This window comes from Mangifera indica, chromosome 4 (genome assembly GCF_011075055.1).
Source record: "Mangifera indica cultivar Alphonso chromosome 4, CATAS_Mindica_2.1, whole genome shotgun sequence".
NCBI classification, from domain to species: Eukaryota; Viridiplantae; Streptophyta; class Magnoliopsida; order Sapindales; family Anacardiaceae; genus Mangifera; species Mangifera indica.
Window position 1 is genome coordinate 10,491,370 of NC_058140.1, and position 25,678 is coordinate 10,517,047.

The window sequence follows — 25,678 nt, forward strand, 5'->3', positions numbered from 1 at the left end:
GGGGTCCAATCAAACGAAGTTTACTTAGGCATCATTGGCCCACCTTACAAATTCCTAGTCGAATAAGTTTTCCAAAGGTATTCATATTATTAACCCTCCTGGCCCGATCATAATAGTCAAATCATGAAAATTGACCTTAAATAATCACTCAATATTTTGGCCTTTTCATGCCCACATTCATTCGTGCCTAGGCTTGGTAATCCATTTTCACCGACCCATGCATAGTGTTGTCATCCATTTTGAGGCTTAAAAAAACAAAAATACACATATGTTGCCTCATCTATAGAGTCATGGTCAAATAATGCTATCCAAATGGTCAAGGATAGCTCTCCAACCAACAAGTCTAGTTACGGATAGAGAAATGATAGAGATTTTCAATAGAGAAAGATAAAACCAAAGAGTCGAGTTACAAATAGAGAAACGGTATAGAGATTTTGGAGATTTTAGATGTAGTAAAACAATTTGGCCTAATTTTACTAGAAAAATTGGTAATGTACTAATGTATCATGGTAACTAGCATTGTGATGTTATATGTTTACCATATTATCACTTCTTTTGTAAGTTTCCACTTTATATTACTAATGTTTAAAGTCCTTTTGGCAGCATGACATCCGTTATTGAACGCTACAACAAACTAAAACAGGAACAAAGCCAGCTGCTGAATCCTGCTTCAGAAGTCATGGTATGTGTTTTCCAACTAACCTTAACATCATTGGCATTCTGGTTCATCTTCATTAAGCCGCACTGAACAATCCACTATGACCTAATTGTTCATATAAACATAAAGATAATGAACAATAACCTAAAATAGGACTTTTACTAAATGTTACTATATTGTATGCTATGTTTGCAGCCCATGCAACGTTTGTTGTAGTTCTTTGCTAAGATTAGAAACTTCAAAATAAATGAAGTTCCATTTTCTATATTAACTTAAATTTTGCTAGAAATCCACCTCTGTTGTTTGACCTTTCAAGGAAACATAACAATTAAAACAATCGTGGCTGCCCAAAGGAATTCAGTTTTCCCATCTGTAGAACTTGTCCCTATCATTTATTAGACCTTTCATGAGATTTTCATCTACTTCTTTACTGTTTGCGACTACTCTATAATAACAATTCTAATATCAAATCAAGTAAATGCAGAAGGAAAAAAAGTGGAACACAAGAAAGACAGAAGTAACATACGAGCAAAACTTGGCATAGGCAATTGCAACCTACTGCCGCAACTTTTTTGGTAGCACACTACTCCCTGACTTCACTTATCTTCTGCAACACTCCATGCCTTGATTTTTGCTCCTTTTGTCTTCTATCTAGTCTTTCTTAACCTTCCTTTAGGAATACTGTTCTTCGTCCTCTTTAGCCACAAGCAATAGATGGCAGAACTTTCTGTACATGGAAATTAGTACCTTTACATCCTGTTTAAGTTTTGTGTCGTTCAGTGGCATGACAGATGGTTCTTCATATTCTATGCTCACAATTCGGTTTCATTGTAAAGCAACAAAATTCAGTTTCGAACATAACCAATAAAAGTTTAATCCTCCCTCAATCCAAAACTCCATACTGAGGACTATGATAGTTGTATCATTCGTATAAGTGCTACAAACTTCAAGATTAAGAAGGATGCAGATATCAATATTAGTGCAAATGTATGATATTAAAACCCCTACCATATGATATTTGCCCAACTTTCAACCAATGGTTTTACCTAAAACTTCAATGGAGGACCATATGAAGTCATTTGAATGTCTGGACATCATGTTAAGTGATTGCTGTCGTGGAGTGGTTTTATGTAATCACAACTGATAAGCATGGTTTTTAGGTTTATATCTATTTAGTAGGTCTTGATTGAAAATTGTTGAAGCTGAAGAGGCATAATAGTCAGCTTCAGAGTTGTACAGAAAGTACTGTAAACATATCCCCAAGATCATGCAAGAAAAAGCAGCACCACCTGCCTTACAAAAATATTTAGAACATGGCCTAAATGCTCCCTTGGAAATGCAGGTTATTACAAGAATTGGAGAGACTTTTAGCACAAAATGCTAAGCCCTAGGAGGAGGAAAAAGACTTACTTGAGACTATCAAAATTGCAGCTTTTCTAGGATTCAGTATAAGTCTGAGCCGAAAGGAAGAAGATACTGAGTCTACTTATAGCTGATGATCATTGGGTTGAAATCCGATAATAAAGAGATTGTTTGCCTACCCTTGGGACTTTTCAGGACACATACAATAAACACTCAAGAAAATGGATGAACACATATAAATCTGATACCAACAGCATTAGTCAATAGAATGATGATAGACAACACACTTTTCTGCAACCCAGTAATAAACTAGTTAAGTTTGGAAGTAAAAAATTGTATATAAGCCCACTCATCAACTGTTGCTTAGGAGGTCTACAATTGAACATTCATTCTGAATTGCATCCTTCCAAGAAAGTTTGACCTTTATACAGCCAAATGCAACATCTCTGCAAACAACAAAGGACTTGTGTTCATAGCTTTCTAAATAAGCAGCCCTTGAGATGGCAATTCAATAATTGAAACACCATCTCGAGTATGTAACAACCCCAAGTCATTGTCAAATCCTCCTACTCATGATTGATTTTGACTCCATTCTGCAGGTTCTGTTTGGTCCATTGCAATTACTTGCCAACTGCCACTTCCTATAATCGTGTTGAAGGTTATAAGGCACATCAGCCCTCCAATCTAGCTCCATCAATAGACATCTATTCGACCACTATTACCACATGTAGGTCAGTATGTGACTACTTGGGGAATTAATATTTTTCCCTAATTACATATTAATGATTCAAGATCCCCTTGATTGATTTGCATCTTACAAGTTTCCTGCTACAAGCATAGCCCACAATCAATTTACATCAGAGTTATCATAACTTTTCAGGACTTCTTGATATGTCAATAGTTCAATTGTAATCAAAAGAGAAATCTTAAGCTTGTGAGAACAATAGAAGTTACATCAGAAGTCACATCAGCTCTTGTTGTATTACCTCAGAAGTCCTCTGTCAATAGAGCAAAGAATTGTATGCTTCTTGCTTCTCCAAGAGAAAGAAGGTGGTGGGTTTACAATCATCGTATCACCACCTAGTGCACACAAGGAAAAACTACAGCATATCAAAAAATGCTAGAAGCTCTAAATTTTGCAAAAAAAGTTAAACCATAACCATTAACTCCACAAAGAATAATAAGGTATAAACTGGTGTCATATACAAAAAAATAGTAAAACTAGAACTATTAACACCATGAAACATAATAAGGGATAAACTAGTGTCGATGAAGGACCAAGAAGCCTTCAAAGTTGAAAAGCCATCAAGGCCACATGTAGTAATAATCATGTCCCCAAATACAAGATGAAGAGTTCAGAGATAATAAAAGTTCAAGGGTTGTGGTCCCTAGCCTTCATTCCTTAACTAGAAAAAAGGGGGAAGTTCCAAACACATTAATGTCACTACTCAACATAGTTGTAAGAGGCACATGAGAGCACTGGACTATGGCATTAGCATAGTTACTGTCAATTGGAGTAACGAATTGTCAATTTCATGGCTTTTAGGAAAAAAAACATGAAGGTAAGGTTTGGTTGGTATTTGGGTAAACTATATTTTAATTATTTTAGGTTCTTAAGCTATGACATTTTCTCTTCTTTTATGTCAAATAAAAAAAATTGATAAAGCCAGAAAAAGTGTTATATTGTGACCTTGGCACCATCATTGACCACTACAATGCTAAATTATGACTTTGGCATACCAATTGACAACTGGAGTAATAGTCCCAGTTTCCATGGCTCCTAGGCAGCAAGAATACAATGATATAGTTTGGTTAGCATTTGGGTTAAATTTATTAAATTGTATTTAAAAACCCTTTTACTAAGGCTAAAGTTAAGCCATTCCCTAGTTGCCAACTAGGCAAGCAAAGGAAGCCCGTGCAAAATGTTGCATCTTGTAGATTTGTCCCAATGAATTAAAGATTTCCCAAAGGTTGACATGAGTTCTCATTGTGCAAATGGTCCCCGCATTTTATTTGAATAGTTTGAAATCAGACAATAGTTCAAAAATGTGTCAAAAGATCTTAAACATAGTGAAAGGCTCTAAAAGGTTATATAGAAGGATGTGACATGGTTGCATGTCATTTGTGCATGTCCATACTCAAACCAGGGGAAACTCGACCCATGGGCTCTCAGATGCATATTTATTGGTTACTCTTCTAAAAATAGATTGTAAGTGCTATCACATTCGAACGAAGAAATTTTACGTATATATCGAAGTCACATTTGTTGAAAATGAACATTTTATTACTAGTCCTCAAAAGGCATATTACTCTTGGAAGAGAAGGACAATTCACGTTCTTTGCTTGAATTTCCAAAGTTTTCATACTTCCATTGTGTCCTACACTCTTACTCTACCTGAGTCTAAATCTCCCACTCTACTTGAATCAAAGTCTTTTACGTTTTGCCTGTCCAAGTCAACTTCCACATTGAATCACAAGAGTTGATAATGGAAAAACAATCAGATATGACTCATCCATTATAGGTGTATTCAAGGTAAAAAACACCAACTAGTCAATCTAGGCAGATTAAATTGCCCGAATCTAGTCTTAATTTTGAAACTATTGAGGTAAACATTGCTCTAAAATCTGATGAAATTGAAACTCATGATCCAAATGATTTAGATGTTCCTATTGGCATTAGAAAATGTATTAGAACATGCAACAAACATCCTTTACACTCCCTTAACCACAAATCCTCTCACCAACTAAAACACAATTGTTATTCCCAAGACCGTATTCAAGCGACTGGATGACAAAAATTGAGAAGTTGTTATGAAGGTGGAGATGAAGGCTTTACAAAGAAACAAGAATTGTCGAGTGAAAAAAAAAAAACTTGTAAGGTACAAATGGGTGTTCACCATGAAGTTTAAGTTAGATGGCTCACCAGAATGATACAAGACAAGGTTGTTGGCAAAGGGGTATAGTTAAACATATGGAGTAGATTTTCTTAAAAATAATTGCTCCAATGGCTAAGATGAATTTTGTACTGAGTGTTACTGTTTTTAACTGTCAATCTGAATTGGAAACTAAAACAATTTGATGTGAAAAATACATTCTTGCATGGTTAAATGGAGGAGGAAATTTACATACAAGTGCCACTAGGTCTTGAGTCAAAAACAGACAAGGATATAGTGTGCAAATTGAGAAAAGTTTTGTGTTGGCTAAAGCAATCTCCCATAGTTTGGTTTGGGAGATTTACCAAAGTCATGCTTGGTGTGGGATATAGACAGAGTTAGGGTGATCATACTCTATTCGTAAAACACTTGGCTTCAAGGGGAGTAAAAACATTATTGGTGTATAAGAACGATATTACAGTGAAGGGGAATGATGCAGATGGAATGGAGAACTTGAAGAAGAGTTTGGTGAAAGAGTATGAAATCAAGGAATTCAGGGAGATTAAGGTATTTTTTGAGATTAAAGTTGCATATTCTCGGCAAGGGATTTTATATCCCAACAAAAATGTCTTAGAACAGTTGACTGAAACTAGAAAGTTTAGAAGCAAAACAGTTGACACACTCATAAAGCCTAATCTTTGACTTGGAGATGCCCTAGATGACATTGCAAAAAGATAAAAACTCCTACCAAAGACATGACGGAAGACTCATTTATTTATCTCATACTAAATCGAATATAACTTATGTTGTGAGCGTTGTAAGTCAGTTCATGTATAGTCCTAAGAAACTACATCTAAAAGCAATTTACTGAATTTTACAATACCTGAAAGAATCACCAACCAAAAGAATTTTATTCAAGAAGATAGAGGAATTGTCACTTGAAGCCTATACCAAAGTAGACAATGATCCATTATTGATAAAAGATCAACCTCAGGCTACTGTACCTTTTTAGAAGGCGATCTTGTAACATGGAGCGAAAAGTAAAATGGCTTGATCAAGCGTGTAAGTCAAAATAAACTTGGATGATTTGCAGATTAAATGTAAGGATCCAATAAGGCTTTATTGTGACAATAAATCCATTATTAACATCGCTAATAATCTAGTACAACATGACAAGACAAAGCACATTAAAGTTGACAGGCATTTTATAAGCAAGAAGTTGGATAATGGCCTAATATGTATGATATTCTCATAGAAAGAGTCGTCTAGTGCATTTTGTGAATAGTTAACAAGCAAGTTTGGAATGGAAGACATCCATCACCAACTTGAGGGGAGTGTTGATAATTACAATTTTTTCTATTATTTAGGAAACCGTAGATTATTACTATTTCGTTTGGGATTTAATTGCAGTTTTATTATTCAATTTATTTTCCTTTATATTGTTTCTTATTTTTCGATAGAAAAGTCAATCAAATTAGTTCTTAGTTCCTAAAATTAGTTTCTAGTTTCCTTTTATGTTTTATTATCAAATTCTATATAAATCAAGATTATTCCTCAAGAATGACAAAATTAATTTACCATTCAACTTCTATTAGTTGAGATTAGTCCTTATCGTGCCTATTTATCTAGATCAAAGAATGAAAAAAAAAAAATGTAATTATTGTGGTGAGTGAATGAGTATGTATTACATCGCATTTTTCCCATATTGGCTTTAACTGATTTGCCTTGATAGCAAACATTCAATAATAGTAGGATTTGTTAAGTTTAGGCTTTATCACCTAATGAACAACTTAACCAAGACCAAAAAGAATAAAAATTATGATGCTTGGTATTGTGGTAAGCTCACAGATGATACCATAAGACAATGAGAAAGATTAGTTGTATGTTTGCTTGTAAGTTTATCCATTTTCCTATATGGCAACAAGCATTAAACACTTTAGGCATTATGATCAGTTGGCTAGAATATTTCGACTATTATGTGAAGTCTTCTATAATTTCATTCAAGGAAATCCCCAGTCTTTGACTATTTTTCATTGTATACCCTTCACTTTTATCTATTCACACACGCACTTTTAAGTTGGCTTAGCCTTCTTTCTAATGGCACCTTCCAAACGTTTCATCAACCTAAGAGACCTAACTCGTCCATCTAAGGACCTTTCATGACAATATAAATGCTTATGTTCATCTAGGGATCTTCCAAACATTTCTTATTTTAGACAACATTACCATTGTGTTTCTTAATAGATTTATATTTACCTTTATTATTAGAAAATTTTAATAATTATTAGGTTTCATATTTAGAATATTTCATTTTCTTGTCAAAGAATCCTAATTATTATTTAGGTTCTCCTTGTGTATATATCGATAGTTATATGAATGAACAGAATTTAAACAAGTTATTTATCTCAAATCTTGTTTCAAATATAAACAATGAGTATTCTCACAATAACAAAACCCTAATAATTCATATATACTAAGATCAAGAAGGTTACACATATATAGTCAAATCACTAATCACACCTTCCCAAAATGTGTAGGAATTATTTTAAGTTCAAATCAAGTATAAAATACAATGAATTACCAATTATACCCTTAATGAAACAATCAAACATTAAATTACTAATTTATATATAGACTCGATAGACTAGTTACGATTCTATTTTTCCCCCTGTAATTTTTCATTAAAAGTAAATATTAAGTACCTAGTTATTTTCTAGTGACTCTACCATTGCTACCAAGTTTCTGCAGCTAAAGTAGTTCTCCAACCTTCCAACACCTATAAATCTTCCTCCACCAAACAAAAAGAGAACGTGGGATGATATTCTATAGTAATCTTAACACCACAACAACAATATCTCAAACAACTCCATTCCAACCAATCATAACACTTATCAATATATTAGGAAAGGAAACAAAATAGCAAAGAGTAGTTAATTTTCATTCACCAATACCAATATTCATAACACTACAAAGTTCATTACAAAGCTCACAATAAGAAAACTGAAATTCTATTTAGAATAGACTTTAAATGTTGGTTTTTGAGAAGTCAATACTCTCTAAAATGAAACAAGAATTCAGCTAAACAACATCTTAAATAATTCTCTCTACCTCACCCCTCTCTACACTTTTCTTTTTATACAAAATTTCATAACCGATTCTTGATTCTCTCTACTCACAGCTTGTCACATGTCACCCACTTGAGCTGTTGAAATTATAGTCTCTAGACCACTCTCATATAGCCAAATCTCCCTTGCATTTCTCTCCCTTGATCTTGGTGCATATACTTTAGTTATAAGAGTTCTATCATTACCCTCCCTAAGTAGTTTCACCTTGTCCTGAAGGTGAAAATTGGGGAATTGCAGAACCATCCGCAACAATTCCATAAGCATGTCAACTCTCACTAATTTCAACCAAACCCTTATATATGGTACGATATCTTAAGCTACCAGATTTAAGAAATTGAACTTCAAAAAATTAAAGCAATTTGAGTGTGTACGATATACGTATTAATTGATACGTGAGGCAGTGATAGTTACGTCAACATGATTTCGTACAACTCTTCGAAGTATGAGACTTTCCACCATTAAAGCTAAACAAGGGTTACAGTGAGATTTTAGAAAGTATTTTATTGTGGTCAATAATAAGGTAGATATTTGTTCGATTTAATGTAATGTTGGGGGTGGTGATTCTGTGGGATTTTGAGGATTTGAGCATATACTTGATTGAATTGGAAAAAGAGTTGAGGGACTGTCTGGGTGGAGCAACAGAAATCAATTGATTTGGGAAGGCAGGAAATGGATTGTATAGAGAAGGTTTGAGGTGACAAGTTAGGTTGGGTAGAGTGGATTTGTTTATATAGTTAGTCTAGCCTAGATTGAGGGGTTCGAGTGGGTTTTATTAAATTGAATTTGGGTTGGCTTGGCTTGGCTTGGTTGGTTTGGGGTAGGGCTGGATTCCAGCTCGAGCTCGAGCTCACTTGAGCTCGAGTTCGGCTCGGTTTACATATAGCTGAGCTCGAGCTCGTGAAAGTCAAGCTCGAACTCTGATCGAATTCAGCTTGGCTCGTTGTTCGTTATTAAAACGACATCGTTTTAATACATATTGATCAAAACGACGTCGTTTTATATCAAAATTTTTAATTGAAAATTTTGGCGAGTAGCTCTAGCTCAGTTAGGGCTGGCTCGTTTCGGGCTTGTTCGAGCCGAGCTCAAGCGGACTCGGTTCAATTCCAGCCCTAGTTTGGGGTGTTAAAAAATAATTGGGTATGGAAATCCAAATCTAGATTGAGAGGTTAGATTGAGATTCATTCGAGTGGGATGGGTTGGATGAATGTTTGGGTTGGGGTGTATAGTATTAGAGTTGGTGTGAGCCAATCAGGTTTTGGGTCGAGTCTTATATTTGGGCTTAATTTATTAGTTTGCGGAGTTGAATAGTAACTTGGGTTTGGGCTTGAAGGAGATGTTAGTTTTGCTATTAAGGTGGAAGAGATTAGGGAAATAAGGAGTTATAGATGGGATAAGTGGATTAAAGAGGTTCCAATGGGGCTGTGTTTGTTTAAATGAGTTAGGGTTGGGTGTGTTTGTGAAATTGGGCTTGAGAGGTGAAAAATTAGGGTTGTGAGATAATGATTTGAGTTGGAATTTGGGTGGATGAGTGTGAAATGGTTTGGGTTGAAATCATAAGTTATTGGACTAACAGCGTAGTCTTACGTTGGGTTTGAATTTAGTTTGGGTTAGTGTTTATTTAAATTTAATTGAGATGCACTAGGATTTGAATTTGGACTAGGTCAAGTCTCTATGTTAGGTGGAACACGGGTGGAACTCTCATTATTATTAATTTCTTCTTTTTTAAGTCTTTGCCTCCTTCCTTTCCTCCTCCCACACTTTCTTTCACCATTGCTTCCAATTCCATCAATTCTTTTTCCTTCATCACTTCTGATTTCATCTCCATCGTTCCATGGGCAAGGCCAACCAACAAGTAAACTACTTTCAAAAGTCAATTTTCACCAAAATCTACTAATTTATGTTGAGTTGAATACATCGTCAATATACATGGATAACTCCAGTCATCATGAGTCTTGGTCGAGCTTTAAATTCATCTCCATGGCTGTTGATCTTGGTTAGTGATACTTGAGCAAAGATTCTCTAGCAAATAGTTTGATATCTTCCAACAAGGTTGGTTCATTGTGACCATAGGTGAGTTGCACGTTGACTTTGTAAGTCTCTCTTTCGTCTCTTTAGACATGTACTGTCTAATTTCATGCATAATTTCATCCTACACATCCAACTAAGTGTCACATTCAACGATCCTCATTGTCATTCTTCTAGCCAAGAATCCGTGGCGATCACTTTGTCGAACAGAATACAATATCCTTGCTCCAAATCATCCACTCGCCCTTTCATTCTAATTGAAAATGTACCCCAAATTCATTATCATAGTTGTTAAAGGCAAAAAGCACCAAAAAGATGAAAAGGGATTCTATTGCCTAGGCAAAAAAGCAAGGGGATGGTGTCGTTTTTTCAGCTAAGGCAACTAAAAAATTCCATTAAAAAAATTTTCATTTCCATTAAATTTAAAATAATTTCTTGCTACATTGATAATAAAAAATTGATCAACAACTTTATTAGATGTCTAAGATTAGACATGCAACTGGTTCTCATACCTAAACCTCTTTGACAACTATATTAGGGATTAATCATAGACAACCTATTCGATAACCTTAAATCTCTCTAGTAACCTCTCAAACAACCTTATAACTCGTTAACAACCTGTTCAACGACCTTAAAACCCACTATTGACCTCTCAATGGCCTTAGAACTTGTGGTTGATTTCTCTTACAACCTCAAACCTTATTAGAGATCTCAAAAATTGCCAATAACCCTCATATCTAGCTGAAAAATGCCCAAAACCTATTGGAAGGCCTAAGAATGTGCCTAAAATTGTTCAAAAATTGTTAGTAACCCTCAAATCTAATCAAAGATAGTCTAAGTGATAATGAAGGATGCTTTTACAATGTCTAATGCTTTTCTAAAAGCGATGTGTCTCAAGTTCAATTAAAGTCCAATATTTAGGTGAGTTAGCCTAAATAACAATAGCACCCAAAGCTAGTCAAATTTGGCCAAAGCTAGAATTGAACAAGCCTTCACCAAAATGCAACAAAACACAATTAGAAGACCAAGAACCACCCTCAACTTAAAGGACTAACCACCAATCAAGGTTCTTCCACCACCTAACTCCAGTCAACAAAAAGAAAGGCTAAAGGAATAATGTGCAAAGAATGCTCAAAGGCAAATATATATTTCATCAAGTCTAAAAAGCTTACAATGAGTTACAAGCCTTTATATAGGCTTCAAGAACTAATAAACAATTACAACTTGAATTCAAAAATATATTGAAGTAATGCATCTTGAAGTAATGCATGCTAAAAAGGGTAAGGGACAAGAAGCCTCCATTACCTTGCATTCTTGTCTTTGCCGAAATTGGAAAACATGGAGCCACCCACTTGTCTACCTTGTCTCCTCCATTATTTGCTCATTTGACTTGCCTTTGTGCTCTCCCATGCTAGATAACAAACTAATAATAGAAGCTTAGTATAACTGAGTAAATAATCAAGCTAATACATGTTTGGTTAAACAAAACTAACAAAATAACACTTTATTGGACTTGCTTGGGCTTTGCTTGTTATTCTTGGATCCAAGTAACCATATTGTGATTGAATGGTTTGAATCCATTAGAACTAATGGGGCCAAGTGATATGGAGAATGAGTATGGGGGCTTGGACATGGTGGTTGGAGCTTGATTGTAAAGTATGGGCCAAATACACATCAAAAGGAGTCCAAAAAAGGCTAAAAGCGATCAACTTTAAACCATTCGTCACCTCAACCATACTCAACGTGATGGCACATTGCCTTGAGTAAAGCGTCACCTAGACATGCTTAAGGCGTGCTTTTAATAACTATGTTCGTTACTCTTATACCATTTTTATTAGTTATTTTTGAATGACTTTACCACTGTTACCAAGTTTTTGCAGCTTCAATAGTTCTCCAACCTTCCAACACCTCATATCAATCTTCTTCCACCAAACATTTTGAGAATTATGATTAGTAAAGTTGATTATTTGTGAGAATAGTTCTAAGATCAATAATAGCACCTTTTTCCTATCAAATCCTTAATATGGTAGTCATATTAACACTTAAAGTTCAAACCTAACATAGTTCTCAAAACATTCACTTCTTGAATTTCTATCTGATATCATATTAACTTTACAATGTTGCTTTCTTATTTTATGTTTATTATTTGACTTGCTAGTTTTGGCAAAGGGAGGCTGCCAACTTGAGGCAACAACTACAAGGCTTGCAAGAGTGCCACAGGTAGATCCACTAGTCACTCCATATATAAACTTTCACTTCTTGCTTGTGCAATAAGGCAAAAGAAATTCTTATGGACCTAATTCTTTGAATGCATAATTATGTTATAAGACAAAAAATAAATAACTAAATAAATAAAGAGAAATTAAATTGGTGATATAACTTAGAATGTAGGGACAATATCAACAATACCACATTGTTTAGCCTTCTTGGATAAAATTCTCAAGAAGATAGTATAGACTCCATTGATTAATCAAATCTTGCTCCACATTTCATCCATGCATCATTATTTTAATGTCTCAAGCATACAAAACCTATACTTACGGCCCATAACTTGTGGACTGTTCCAAAAGGTAGAGAAAAGAATCATTTATCTGTAGGTTGCATCAATGATAGGAGAAAATTCATGCATCCAGAATTATGATCTAAAGATTCATGATTTTAAAAATAAAGAACATTCAGGAAAAAAGATTGGTAAATTAATGATACAGGAGAATGTTGCATTGCACAACTAGAGTAAAATTCATGACAGGACCAAAATAGATTAAAATGGACCAGAGGGAAAAAGCATGAGAAAGCTCTCCATTTACATTACCAAGGGCCTAAATTTTCATTTATTAAACCTTCCATTAACATATGTTACAAAACTAATCAGCAGAGTTATTTGATAGCATACACAACATTTATGCAGACAACTTATGGGAGAAGAACTTTCTGGTTTAAGTGTCAAAGAGTTACAGAATCTGGAAAACCAACTAGAAATGAGTTTAAAGGGTGTCCGGCTGAAAAAGGTAAAACAAAATCAAGGCACTTTCATTCTACAATTGTCATATTATCCACACATATCGAGAAATTAAATTTCTTCTTTTTTGTTCTCCGTAGGAAAAAATTTTAACTGATGAGATCAAAGAACTCAACCACAAGGTTTACCACAAACAATGGCTATAATGTTGATGAGATTTTTATTATTGGCTAATTCCATGTTACTTGATTTCATTGAGTTTACTGCAGGGAAATCTCATTCATCAAGAGAATCTAGAACTCTGTAAGAAGGTAAACATCCTCCACCAAGAAAATAAAGAACTGCAAAAGAAGGTACTGATCTAGAGAGCCGTACTAACAATTTAAAAAATCTCTTTACTAGTTCATTACTGAACCTGCTTTTATAATACCTGAACTGAGGTACACGTGTCTTCTTTCACTAACTGCCACATTCACATTGAACACATTGCTCCCTACCTTAAACCTAAGGCCTCTCATGATCACACCGATTACCACAGAACTTCAAGGCCTCAGAAATACATTATTAAGTTGGTTTTAAGTCAGATTTCCTTATTGGCTATGCTTAAGCAAAAGTTTTGGGCCTCAGGTTTATGGATCAAGAAATGTAAACACAACAAACAGGATTTCCCAGCCTCCATACACTATCAGCAATGGGTACGATTCACACCCACCACTTCATCTCCAGTTAAGCCAGCCCCAGCCTCAAAAATATGAGACACCACCAAAATCAATGCCACTGGGGTAAAATTTTCCCTTGATACACTTGTAAGTTGTGTATACTTTATGTTTAATAACTTCATTAATTTAATTCGACCCGTACAATCTTTTCAACATTCACAACAGATTGCACCTGCATTGACAAAGCATTTGACAACTGGGGAAGCATATCACTCCTTACACTAACAACTTGCCCCACAGTTCAAAGTCAAGCTTGATGAGTAAGCTTATGCTACTACATACAAGTAAACTTAAGCTGCTGGATAAGCAGATTTGCTGTGCAATATCTTATGAAACAAGCTCTATTTATTCCTAGAATAATCTGCCAAACACAATACTGATGTAAATTTTACATGGGAAAGAATATGTCAGGTCTTACAAAAACTCTGATTCAAAGGTGTTGTTATGATTGATACTGCTAAAGTTGTAGTATATGGTTCCAACGAAGTTTCACCAGCATTGCGGAAAGCCTGATTACATTGTTTACATAATAGCAAATGACACATCACTAATCTAAGAAATTCTATACTCATATAAACTGCAAAGCAGGGGACAGTCTCATTCACTGACTGCACTGATAAAGGCTTATTTTTCCTCCCCTAGTACAGACAATATTGAAATCCTATATATTTCATATTATAATAAAGATAAAAGATTTGATAGCTAAGAACATACACATGCAAAACAGATCAAAGAAGGCAAACCTAATTTATAATTTATGCAACAGCACTCAATAATTAAAACAAATTAAGAAGAATCAAGATGACAACCCCAGCTGTACAACATAGGTAAGTTGCCAGAACCAAAATGCTATGAATCAAACAAATAAGATAGGAAGAAGAAAAATGTGAAAGATACCACTGCACAAGATTTATAAGATTTGCAATTCTGCCACATACCTAGCTCCCCAGGGATATATAAAAAAACGCCAAATATATGTGAGCTCTTGCAGACAGGAAATATCTGGTTAATGGAAGACCAAAGACCAAAACCTCAAGCTTCATCACCTTTTCCTGGTAAGCATAGATTAATCAGGACAGGCATTGACAAGAAAATAATTTGTCTTTTACATCCATTTAAGTTCATCAGGCAGACCCCTTTCATTTCAATGTCAGTAAAGAGTCAATTTTAACACCTTGTCCCCATTTAATATTTCAGGCCATGAAATGAAGACAAAAGATATAATACATAAACTCCTAGCAGCTTATGAGCGGAATAGTTCGGCTCCAAATATAAGGTTTCAATAATCAAAGATAGCAAAACCAAGAGGACGCTAACAGTTGAATACATCCAGAGAAAACCTCTGACTCTCAAGTGTGCATTTTTACTTTAGAAAAAAAAAAAAAAAAAAAGATTCCTGACTTGCTAATGATGTACACAACATATAACTAAAAACCACAAACATGCTACGCTAAATCACATCATGGGTTGGCTAGAATAAATAAATCAGTTGAAAGCAGCGACCACTGCAGATTACTACAAGTGAACCAAGACTTCAGTAAGGTATGAAATGAAAGGATGGGTGAATGCTCTTTACTATAGTTCACAGAGAAACATAGTTTGGTTTGAAGAACTTTTGGCAGTAAGTTTATTGTTTACACTAATTGCAACCTATTAGTATCCAAAAACTGAGACCAAAAAATCTGTCAACCAAATACTTCTAGAAAGATTCAAATTAACAAATAAGAATAATCTGACAAAGAGATCAAAAGAATCCCTTTTATCTTCTTGTTCTGTCATTTCTGAAGTTTTTTTTTAATTCATGATTTCATGAAATAGAACCCTCTTTGGCTACACGGGCCAAACAATAGTATTAAATCCTGTATGAGGCCACCTAACATGGATCAAACCCCCAATTTCAAACAGAACAGACAAATTTATGAAGGTTGCTATTTGACCCCCTATATATTATGTATCAGGAGCCCAGTTGTCCTCCATATATTATATATGAAGAGCCCAGTTGTGAAAATCATATAAATTACACCTCATCCTTGAAAGAGATTACTAATGCGAAAAAAGAGATAATTTACTCCTAAACTATAATTTCTTAAACAATAAAACTTTGTACATAAATAAGCACAAACTTGTGCACAAACCACGACAGGTGACTATCTAATTGGTGATTTTGAATTAGTGATGAAGCAACATCCAATCACACAGAAATATGTAATCGTTTATATACAAGTTTATACTCATTGTTTGTGCACATAGTGTTACCATTTCTTAAAATATATCTATTATTTGAAAAAAATGTAACGTTTTTTCAAATGGTGTGGAGTACTTTAAAGTGTTATTACAAAAAGCCCTGAACACTATGACACACCATATATTATCATTAGATATATCTGCCATGTCAAATGTTTACAAATAACTTCAGAAAATATTTTTAACAAATGGACCCTCAAAGTTTGAAGATTGAGATTTATATTAATACTCCACTTAAGAGCCCCACCGCAAATCCCAACTACTGTTCATTGGTTTTTTTTAACTTTTATTTCATAAATTTTTATTCTTTTTTTATAATTTTAATAAAAGCATCTGGGGTTATTTTTGTACTCTAGCTTTCTAACTCTAATGTCAATATGAAGTACTTAGGATAAATGCGTATTAGCAACACAAATTTAAAACTTTAAGGTTCATTTGTCAAAAGATGTAATAGTCATCCTCCCCTTTCCAAATTTTAGAGCATCAAGATAATTTTATTATTTTATAGTAACAACCTACTCATTTGCTTAAATAAGATCCCCGCATTTAATTTGAATATAGTGGATAAGATATAAAATTCTTCTATCATTAGTTACACTTACGTTATGTGGAAATTTGGCCAAAGTCACACATAGCCAAATCAAAACTACACATATCTGATGAGAGAAGGAAAAAACATTTAGCTTCCCTACATGTTCACCAAGATCTACGTCCAGGCTGTTTCTAGACTCTAAATTTAGATAACCTGAAAACTTGCTAGCATCTCATGTAGGTGGCCTTAAATCCTCAGCCATGAATAAGACTAACACATTGGGTTTGATTAATCCAACTTTAAGACTAAAGAACAATCACAAAATTACAACAGTCGTTTGCATGCCTACATCTAAGCATGCTTTTATTACATCCATGAAAAAAGTAAGACTTTACTTTTCTTTCAGAAACCATGTATGAGAAGAATAGTGGCAATGAAAGTATAACATTTTTCCATTAATTCATTTTTCTTTTTGGGAAATAACAGAATATTAGATCTCAAAGTATAATACCATTAGTTCTCAGAGTCTTAAATACCATTATTCCATTCTTCTTTTATCAAATCAACAAAAACTAAGAAGCATCCAGAGACCGCTCAGTTTGAACTCTGAAAAACTAAAAGAAACAAACTAATTACATCTGTCCCATCCACTGCAATGTCATTCAATAGTTCCATCAAATAGCAACGTATGACTACGTTGCGTTTGATGAAAAATAAAAAGAATATAACTATTACATTCTTGTCCAAACAGTACATGAGAATGCATCATCATTTTAGATAAACAGAAAAAGAAAAGACACAACAATATGTGAAATAAAACCTTACTAAGATGTTTATGGAAAGTCTATCTAACTTAATGGAAAAACTCACTCTTTAGTGTACTGTTACTGCAGTACCTAGTTGAAAGGAATCAAATATCAAGTTTAGTAAACTTTTTTATATAAGAAATAATCTACAGATCGGAACAAAGATACATATACATAAGTCACCTTTGATGACTATATTGGCTAAAATATTATTAATAACCAGTTTTAGAAGATCAGCTTTATTAAACCAACATGAAAGACCTAAACATACACAAACTTGATGTGGTACTTGGCAAATAATATTTATCATATCTTACCATTATCATTTACTTAACATTTGCTACAAACAGTGATACCAAACAGGAGGTAGAACATGTGAACAATTAAACATTAGACAGATTTAACCTAGCAAATATATGTTTTCACTACATTATTGGACACATGGTGTTTTGTTACCGTCGATGATCGTCGGTAGAACAGTCTAGAACATTTTCACTCACAACAGCACAAGTACACTGATGATGATCAATGAACAAGATGAAGTTTATAACAAATTCAGTAAGCACTATGAAAAGTTTTGAATTCAAACTATATAATTTTTAATAAAAATTTATTTGATTAAAAAGCTGGAAAAAGCTTATATTGGCTGACAAAGGATTTATTAAGCAATGACTATTCGGTCTACAGTACATCTATATGCGTATAGGTCCAGACAGCTACATAAACAATGGCTCAGAATACAGAGATCATGACATAGTAAAATGATCCAAAAACAAAAACTAAGACTAAACACCTTCAATAAATTCACTTCTGCCCCCATGTTGTAAAGAATAAAGGCAAATTGTGAATTTCAAAAGACCCAGAACTTTTCCTTTAACAAAACCTAGAATTTAGACTAGGAAACTCTTTCAGTAGTATAACAAGAAACTTTTAGATGCAAATTATTAATCATATGTCTTCTTTCCTAGAACAGTCACAGAAAAAATTGAGCAAAATTGATTTAAACTGTTATATAAAGATAATTTCACTAATAAACGAGAAAGAGCACACATGATGGCACTGTTTTTTTTCATTTGTATCAACTCACATCATTAACCCTTAAAAGATACCAAAATATTGAATCTGTAGTCATTAGAAGATTGCATTTTCATCTATAGTTTCCAACAACATGTTAGACAACTGTTTTAAAATTTATTAGAGTCTACTGGTCAATATCCAAAAACTCCACAACATTCTACCCCAGCACACAATTTGATTCACGGGTGTACAATCCATTATAAAATTAAAGAAACTAAATTTACATTGTGCTTACAAAACTTGAAGTAATAATGTTGCAGCAACAAAGTTGAGACAAAAGATCTACTTTTCATGATTGAATCAATTCAACTTTTCACAACTACTTCAGCTTAGGGCCACTGTATGACACTTTCTCAAAAACTGAAACATAGGACTCAACTTGCTGCAATTGAAAGCCGATTCAAGAACATATGACATTTGAGAGGCGCAATTGACGCATGGTAATCACCAACTAGGTCGTGATCTTGTTCACAAAAACGAAAGGTGTTGATATCATTCAACAAAAAGCAAAGATAAAAATAAATTCTATGCAAACTTACAAAGCAATTCTTAAAGAAAACTCAAATCTTAATTTTTATTGATAACCAATTAAATTAAAATTACAAAGACTCAAACCCCTTTATATAGGCTTTTAATTCTCTGCAAATATAAAACTAATTCCTAAAAGGATAACAAAACTACAAAAAGGAAAACTAGTTTCACACAAAATAGGAAATCTATTTCTAGAAAACTTGGACTCCAAAATCATAGACTTTAATTCAAATTTAACTTTCCTATTTCTAAGAAACTTGGATTCCAAAACATAGACTTTTACTAAAACTTAAATTTCAAAAACATAAAATCTCCTAAACTCAAAATAAGACTTAAATAAGTTTCAAATACTTCCCATAAAAAATAAGAATTAAAATCCAAGTGCAATAGGAAGTATAATCGTCCACTAGGAAGTCCAAATCAAGTTCAAATTGTCCTCTCTTGAGCTTCCATATCCAAATCCTTCTTTATGGATTATCCTACACATTTTCCACCCATCCTCCCACTTGTCTTTGATCTTCCATTGATTGCTTAACACTCAATCCTTCATTATTCTCCCCCACTAAAAATATGTGTATAAGTCACCCTCAAGGTAGAATTTAGTGAGATCTGCCACATTGAATGATCTTGAAATGCCCATATCCACAGGTAAATCAACCACATAAGCATTATCATTGATTTTCTTTAAGATTGTATAAGGCCCATATCGATTTTGGTTAAATTTTCCATGAACACCTGTTGGTATCCTTTCTTTCCTCAGACACACCATGACTTCATCTCCCACCTTGAAAACTTGTTGTCTCCTATGCTTGTCGGTAGCAACTTTATAAGTCATATTACTCTACTCCATAGTTCATTGCACTTCTTGAAACATACTCGTATAACTCTCAGCCGATGTTGCTTCACTCAATTTTCCACTTAGGAATGCGATCGGCTTGCTTGTTCTTCATCCAAAAGCTTGACAATCACATCCTCAAATTCATCCAAAAGCTCATGAACTTCCATTGGTATAGCTTGTTCTCCTTGCTCTTCACCCTTAACCACTAGGGTTAGGGTTGTCTTGGTCTCTTTAATGGTGTTGATGAACTCTACCTTCTTTAATGGTATGGATGTCAAAGTCTTCTCATCCTTTTTCAGAACACTCCCTTCACTCTTGTTAGGAACCACAATGATTCACTTTTGCTTCATTGTAAAATAGTAAGTATTGTCTCAACCCCTGTATGCACATCCACATCAAATTGAGATGGATGTCTAAGAAGAACACAGCATGCATCCACCTCCATTATGTCAGAAAGGTCTCAGATTTGTAGGTTTTCCCAAAAGATAAGGGTAGCCTACATTGCTCATTACTCTTACATGTGGCCCTTTCTTTATCCACCCAATATTGTAAAGGGATAGATGAGGCTCAATCTTTAACTTTTGGTGATCCACCAAGCATTTTGACATTAAATTCTCACTACTAGACCTATCAATCACCAACCTACATATTGAACACTTTCCCTAAAAAATCCTTTTGCATTGAGATTAATCGACTTGTGTAAGTGCATATAGGATTCTCCTCACCATACATACTAGCTTATCTCCTTCTTCAGCAACTTATAACCTTCTTCTACCGCCATCTCTGCCTTTTCAAAGTTCTCTTCTTCTTGTCGAGTGATATTGGCAAATTTTCTCCTAATACAATCACCTGACTTATGTCTAAACTTGTTGCATTTAAAACACCTCAAACCATCACTCGACTCTACCTTCTCTTTTCCTTTCAATTTAGACCCTTTTAGTTTTGTTTCATTGCTTCTTGTCATCTGCTAATATTACTCCTTAGAAAACATCTATGCTTCAATTCCCGCTCAACCCTCCAGGAATGACTCAATGTCTACTACACCATAGAAAGTAGGAAGATTAGCCTTGATTTTGTATTATTCACAAGGTTGATATGTTCTCCTTCCTCTAGGTTGCAGCTCAGGTTCATATTCTCCATCAAATTCGAATGCAAATTGTGTACATGTTGCGAAGGACCTTCTTCCCAATGAGGTTGTACACGCCTTGATCGCATGTGAGATGCCTCTTATGGATTAAGTGAGGTCCTTGTGTTTTGAAAGGCTGGAATAATTCGAATTTCCCCCACCTATTCAACTAAATTTTCTTCAACTTTTGCTAGTGCACTAATCTTTTGCCCTAGACTAGCATGTCATTCCCGATCATCTCCTTGCTTAGCCATCTTAAGATAGGGCCTTGATACCACCTAACGCAGGGCAAGGATCAATTAAGTTGTAATCTCATTCACAAAGACAAAAGGTGTTGACATTGTTCAACAAAGCATACAGAAAACAAGAATTCTATGATTCTTAAAGAAAACTCCAATCTTATTTTTTTTATTGATAACAAATCAAATGATAATTACAAAGATTCAAGTATCCTTATATAGGCTTTTAATTCTCCTAGTCAAGATAGAAAACTAATTCCTAAAAGGATAAACATAACGACAAAAACGAAAACCAGTTTCACATGAAATAGGAAATCTATTTCTAAGAAACTCAGACTTCAAGACACTGACTTCTATTAAACTTTATTTTTCTATTTTCTAGGAAATTGGGACTCCAAGCTATGTAGCACGGAAACAAAAACGTTGAAACGCATTTTCTCAAACATGTAGGAAACAAAAACGTGGAAAAATGTGTAAATATTAAAAATATGCTTTTTTTTTAAATAAATATCAAGTTTTTATAAAAATTACAGTAACCTGATGTTTCTAATGGGTAAATTGGGTATTAATATTATCACATATAATAGGCGCACTTGTATCAATCAAAGAGCCAATTTACCACATCCTTGATCATCCTAACTTTACAAGGCAAGATTACATAGCATTCAATATAGAAACTGTAAAATCCAGCCCTTTTAACACTCACAATACTATTGTATATAATATATGCCCTGAGACGACACCACAGATGATCCTATAGTTAAACACGAACTTAAATGAAAACAAATGCTAGATTATCAACAAGCAATGCTACATTGCTAAGTTCATATTTGCTTTCTCCATAAAGAATGAAAAGGAAAAATCGTATAACTCACAGCAGAACCAAAGGTTTCACTCCAAGAGCCTTGCCCTTCAAACACACAAAAACACTCTCATTATCCAAAATAAACTTGATGTCTGAATTTTTTTTTTTTTTTTAAGTATTCACACATCATCTTTTATCATTACATAAGAATTAGAGTCTTGAGATGCCAAATTGAAAACTGAATAATAACTTACCAAATTCACAGTTGAGACAATGTGTCGGTGAGTAAAAATTGAGACGCCGAAGGTGGTGAGTAGTTGAGATGGCGCGCCAAAGTCAGAGATAAATAGGATGTTGAGACGTACGCTTGGGATGGAGAGAATGTTAGGTTAATAAAAGAATTTGACAATATGCGCAACCTATGATCAGAAATGCGTTTCTTTTTTTTTTTTAAAATAACCGAAATGGCCCCGAAATGTTTTATACTAGTCGTGGGCCGTTTCGGAAACTGAAACGTTTCAGAAACACGGAAACACACCCTTCCTAGACTCCAAGACATAGACTTTACTAAAACTTAACTTTCCTAAACATAAAATACTTTTAAACTCAAAATAGGACTTAAATAAGTTTCAAATACTTCCCATAAAGAATAAGAATTAAAATCCAGTGAAATAGGAAGTACAATCATTCTCTAGGAAGTCCAAATCGCCTTATCTTACATGTCTATATCATATCCTTCATTTTCGGATTTTCCCGCGCACTTTCCACCCCTCTTCCTCTTGCCTTGTCTTTCATTGATTGCTTAACACTTGGTCATCCATTATCAGTCCATAAGAAAATGAAACATTATTGCAGCGCTGCTCATTCATGACCATAACTTGACAATAATTAACAATGTTACATGTATTCCACTTAATAACTCATATAAGCACAATCAAGTTACTACTTACAATTAAAATAACAAACTCCATACAACTACTTTATTTACACAGATTTCTTTTGCACTCAATTAAAATACAACCACAAATTAACGAAATATGAACGCGGAAAGGGCAAAATAGAAAATTGAAAATGATTTAACAATCATGAAACCATAGGAATCAGACCAAGAAATGCAACAACAAAAGCGTAAAGCAGACATAGGGCACAATCATAGACATACTATATAATACCTAAGCAAGCGAACAGTTGAAAGATTCGTCATTGAAACGTCGACCTTATAGCGAGCAACCGCAACAAAAACTGCATGAAAAACAAAGGCGAGGAAAAAATACATCGAACTATGTATGAAGCATAGAAACAAACTAAGAAGGAAGAAAACAAGAATTGAATATCGTCGTTAAACAAACCAGTGAAACAACTTCAACTCAGGAAAAACAATCGGCATGAAAATCTTGTTTGAAATCACGTGCATTATACATAAAGAGGCCATGAATAAGATCTAGAACGGATAGAAATAGAATGGATTAGGCAAAGTTTTGTCGGGTTTTCAGTGTATAAAATCGTAGGATGTAGAGAGAGAAGAAAATATCTAAACCAAAGTACACTGTCCTGCTGATTATAAAATGAAAGTAAAGAGGGTATGATTCTCTGCCAGCAGTTTTATAAGAAGGTATCGATGCAGCTAGACAACTGTCGAAGTCTGAGTTCCCAATAAAGGATTCTTCAAAGAACTCGAGTATGTACTTTATTATTTGAAATTCAACGTTCTAGGAGAAATAAAATTTTTCTAAGCACACGACTCGAGTATCATCATGTTCATGCCTCATCCTCTGATTGTCAAGTTGAGATTATAATTCAGACTCATAGGATAGGATCATCATCAATTTTCAACTATGATTTATGTAGGGGAATTATGACATATTTCACACTTCACATTATGCTTTTCAATTACCTTCAACACTGTCCTATTACATATAGTAATAGTTAATAATTATAGATTTAATAGTTCAAATAGGGTTAACAACTTTGGGGACCATGCTAGCAAATAATTCTCTCACACTTTTGGACAATTACACTTATGCTAACTAAAGGAGATAATGTATCTACTTGGGTTTAATTAAGTATTGTTTAACTTGAATTTAGTTTGATAGGGTAAACATGAAGTTTGAGCATGAATTTGATAAACTAAGGTGTTTTGAGCTTAAACAGTTAAAAAATTATAATTAAATTTCATAAATTATATATTTATTTATATTTTTATATTTAAAATATAAAAATAAGATTTAAAAAATATAAGTGAAATGATTCACACTTTTAAATATTTTTGAAATGCCTAAAAATCAATTATTTATATAAATGTATAAATATTTGTGTAAGTTCTAAAAAAAATGTTTTTATCTAGGAAATTATGTGATAAATCGTAATTCGTTGGATTATTATTTATGGGAATAGATCATTTTCCATGAAACATTTGATCCAATTTATTTGCATTAAGTTCACCAAATCTTTTTTTTTTTTTTTTTTGCCCACTATCCAGAAATCTGTTTTATTAATACTTTTATAATCAATTTAATCAAAATTTGATTTCATGTAACATAACCTAAATAGTCAACATGATAAGAAGTAAAAAATTAAAAAATTAAAGAGAAATATACTAATAGTTATTAAGTAGGGTAAAATCATATGTAAAGTTATAAATTATAAATAAACATGATAAAATAGTCTCAATAAAAATACTAAAAAATGTAATGATACATAATTGACAACAGTATTACCTCTTTTGCAACCGTAAGTCATAATAAATAAAAACAAGATCATTTACATGTTGATACTCCAATATAGTTTTCTTCTTAGTATGTTTGTGTTCAAAAACACTTCAATTACACTCATTGTCTAAAGATGTTGAAGTTTAACTAAGAATTTTAATTGCAAACTTTTGTAAAGTGGAAGTACTGTACCCATATGCTCTCCACTATTCATCTAATATAAAATAACACGTAAATAATTATGTAATAGAATTTTATAAATTAGAAAAAAATGAGACATAAAAAACATATAAATTAAATTCATACCAGATCATGTCGTTTTGCATGTTTCAATAGCAAGTTAATGTTAGAAACTCCTTTCACAATCGCGAAACATTTTATTGTCTTCCACTATCTTCGTCTTACTAACATTAAACATACATGTTTTACTTTTAATAACATCTAGAAAACCCTGCAATACCTCTAGTTTTGTGCAAAAAGATTCACAATCATACTGAAAGATAGGATTCAAATAATACGCAATTGCATGAATACCTTGACATTATGTCCTATCCCACCTCAATTTGATTATTTGAGTATAAGGCTTATAGAATTTTTTTTTATTCTTGAACAACTACTTTATCCCCAATCTAGCTCAATACATTCCATCATAGACATATCCCAATAAAAGTCTCTTATCTGAGTCCATAATATAAAGCAAACGCATCAATAGACCCACAATTTTTACAAATATACATATTTAGTTCTAAAAATTATTATTCAGAATCATGGTCACAACCTTTTTGCCCTGATGACTCTTCGCATATCTAAAATCAATAAAAAACTTGTTAATGACAATCACTTGTGAGTTATGTTTATGTTAAAAAAGGTTTTGCAATGAGATGAAAGTCGTAGCAAACCGCATTGCACCATACTATATAATTTCTCTCCATCATTCTCTTTTCCTCAACCAAGCTATCCATAATGTATTATTATAAATAAACTTTGTCACAAGAGATACACATTTGGAAATTCTGACAATGTGAACTATTTCACCAATATCTTTCAAAAT

The 25,678-nt window shown here is 33.5% G+C and overlaps 1 protein-coding gene and 1 long non-coding RNA gene across 11 annotated transcripts in view; one reads left to right on the plus strand and one right to left on the minus strand.

Annotated features, from left to right (window-relative positions):
• LOC123214005 (MADS-box transcription factor 23-like) overlaps window positions 1-14,211 on the plus strand; it is a 27,401-nt gene extending 13,190 nt beyond the window's left edge. Inside the window, exons 2-8 of one of the 2 annotated variants that reach the window (XM_044633683.1) lie at window positions 604-682; window positions 12,202-12,263; window positions 12,952-13,051; window positions 13,143-13,184; window positions 13,272-13,355; window positions 13,630-13,784; window positions 13,887-14,211. In XM_044633683.1, the coding sequence (XP_044489618.1) occupies window positions 604-682; window positions 12,202-12,263; window positions 12,952-13,051; window positions 13,143-13,184; window positions 13,272-13,355; window positions 13,630-13,784; window positions 13,887-13,902 (538 nt within the window). In that variant the 3' untranslated portion in view covers window positions 13,903-14,211. The remainder of the gene's footprint in view (window positions 1-603; window positions 683-12,201; window positions 12,264-12,951; window positions 13,052-13,142; window positions 13,185-13,271; window positions 13,356-13,629; window positions 13,785-13,886) is intronic. The other variant, XM_044633684.1, reaches the window with a different exon arrangement.
• LOC123214006 lies at window positions 2,243-23,796 on the minus strand. Of its 9 annotated transcripts, none has more exons than XR_006501794.1 (6): window positions 23,269-23,796; window positions 23,092-23,161; window positions 14,660-14,773; window positions 12,453-12,601; window positions 11,349-11,454; window positions 2,243-3,100 (listed from the first exon to the last, which is right to left on the minus strand). It is a non-coding gene; the product is annotated as an uncharacterized LOC123214006 (long non-coding RNA). The 9 variants fall into 9 exon arrangements; XR_006501793.1 differs by having other exon boundaries at window positions 11,349-11,466; XR_006501796.1 differs by lacking the exon at window positions 12,453-12,601 and having other exon boundaries at window positions 2,243-2,848; window positions 3,007-3,100; window positions 11,349-11,466; window positions 23,269-23,785.
• Window positions 23,797-25,678: the final 1,882 nt, after the last annotated feature.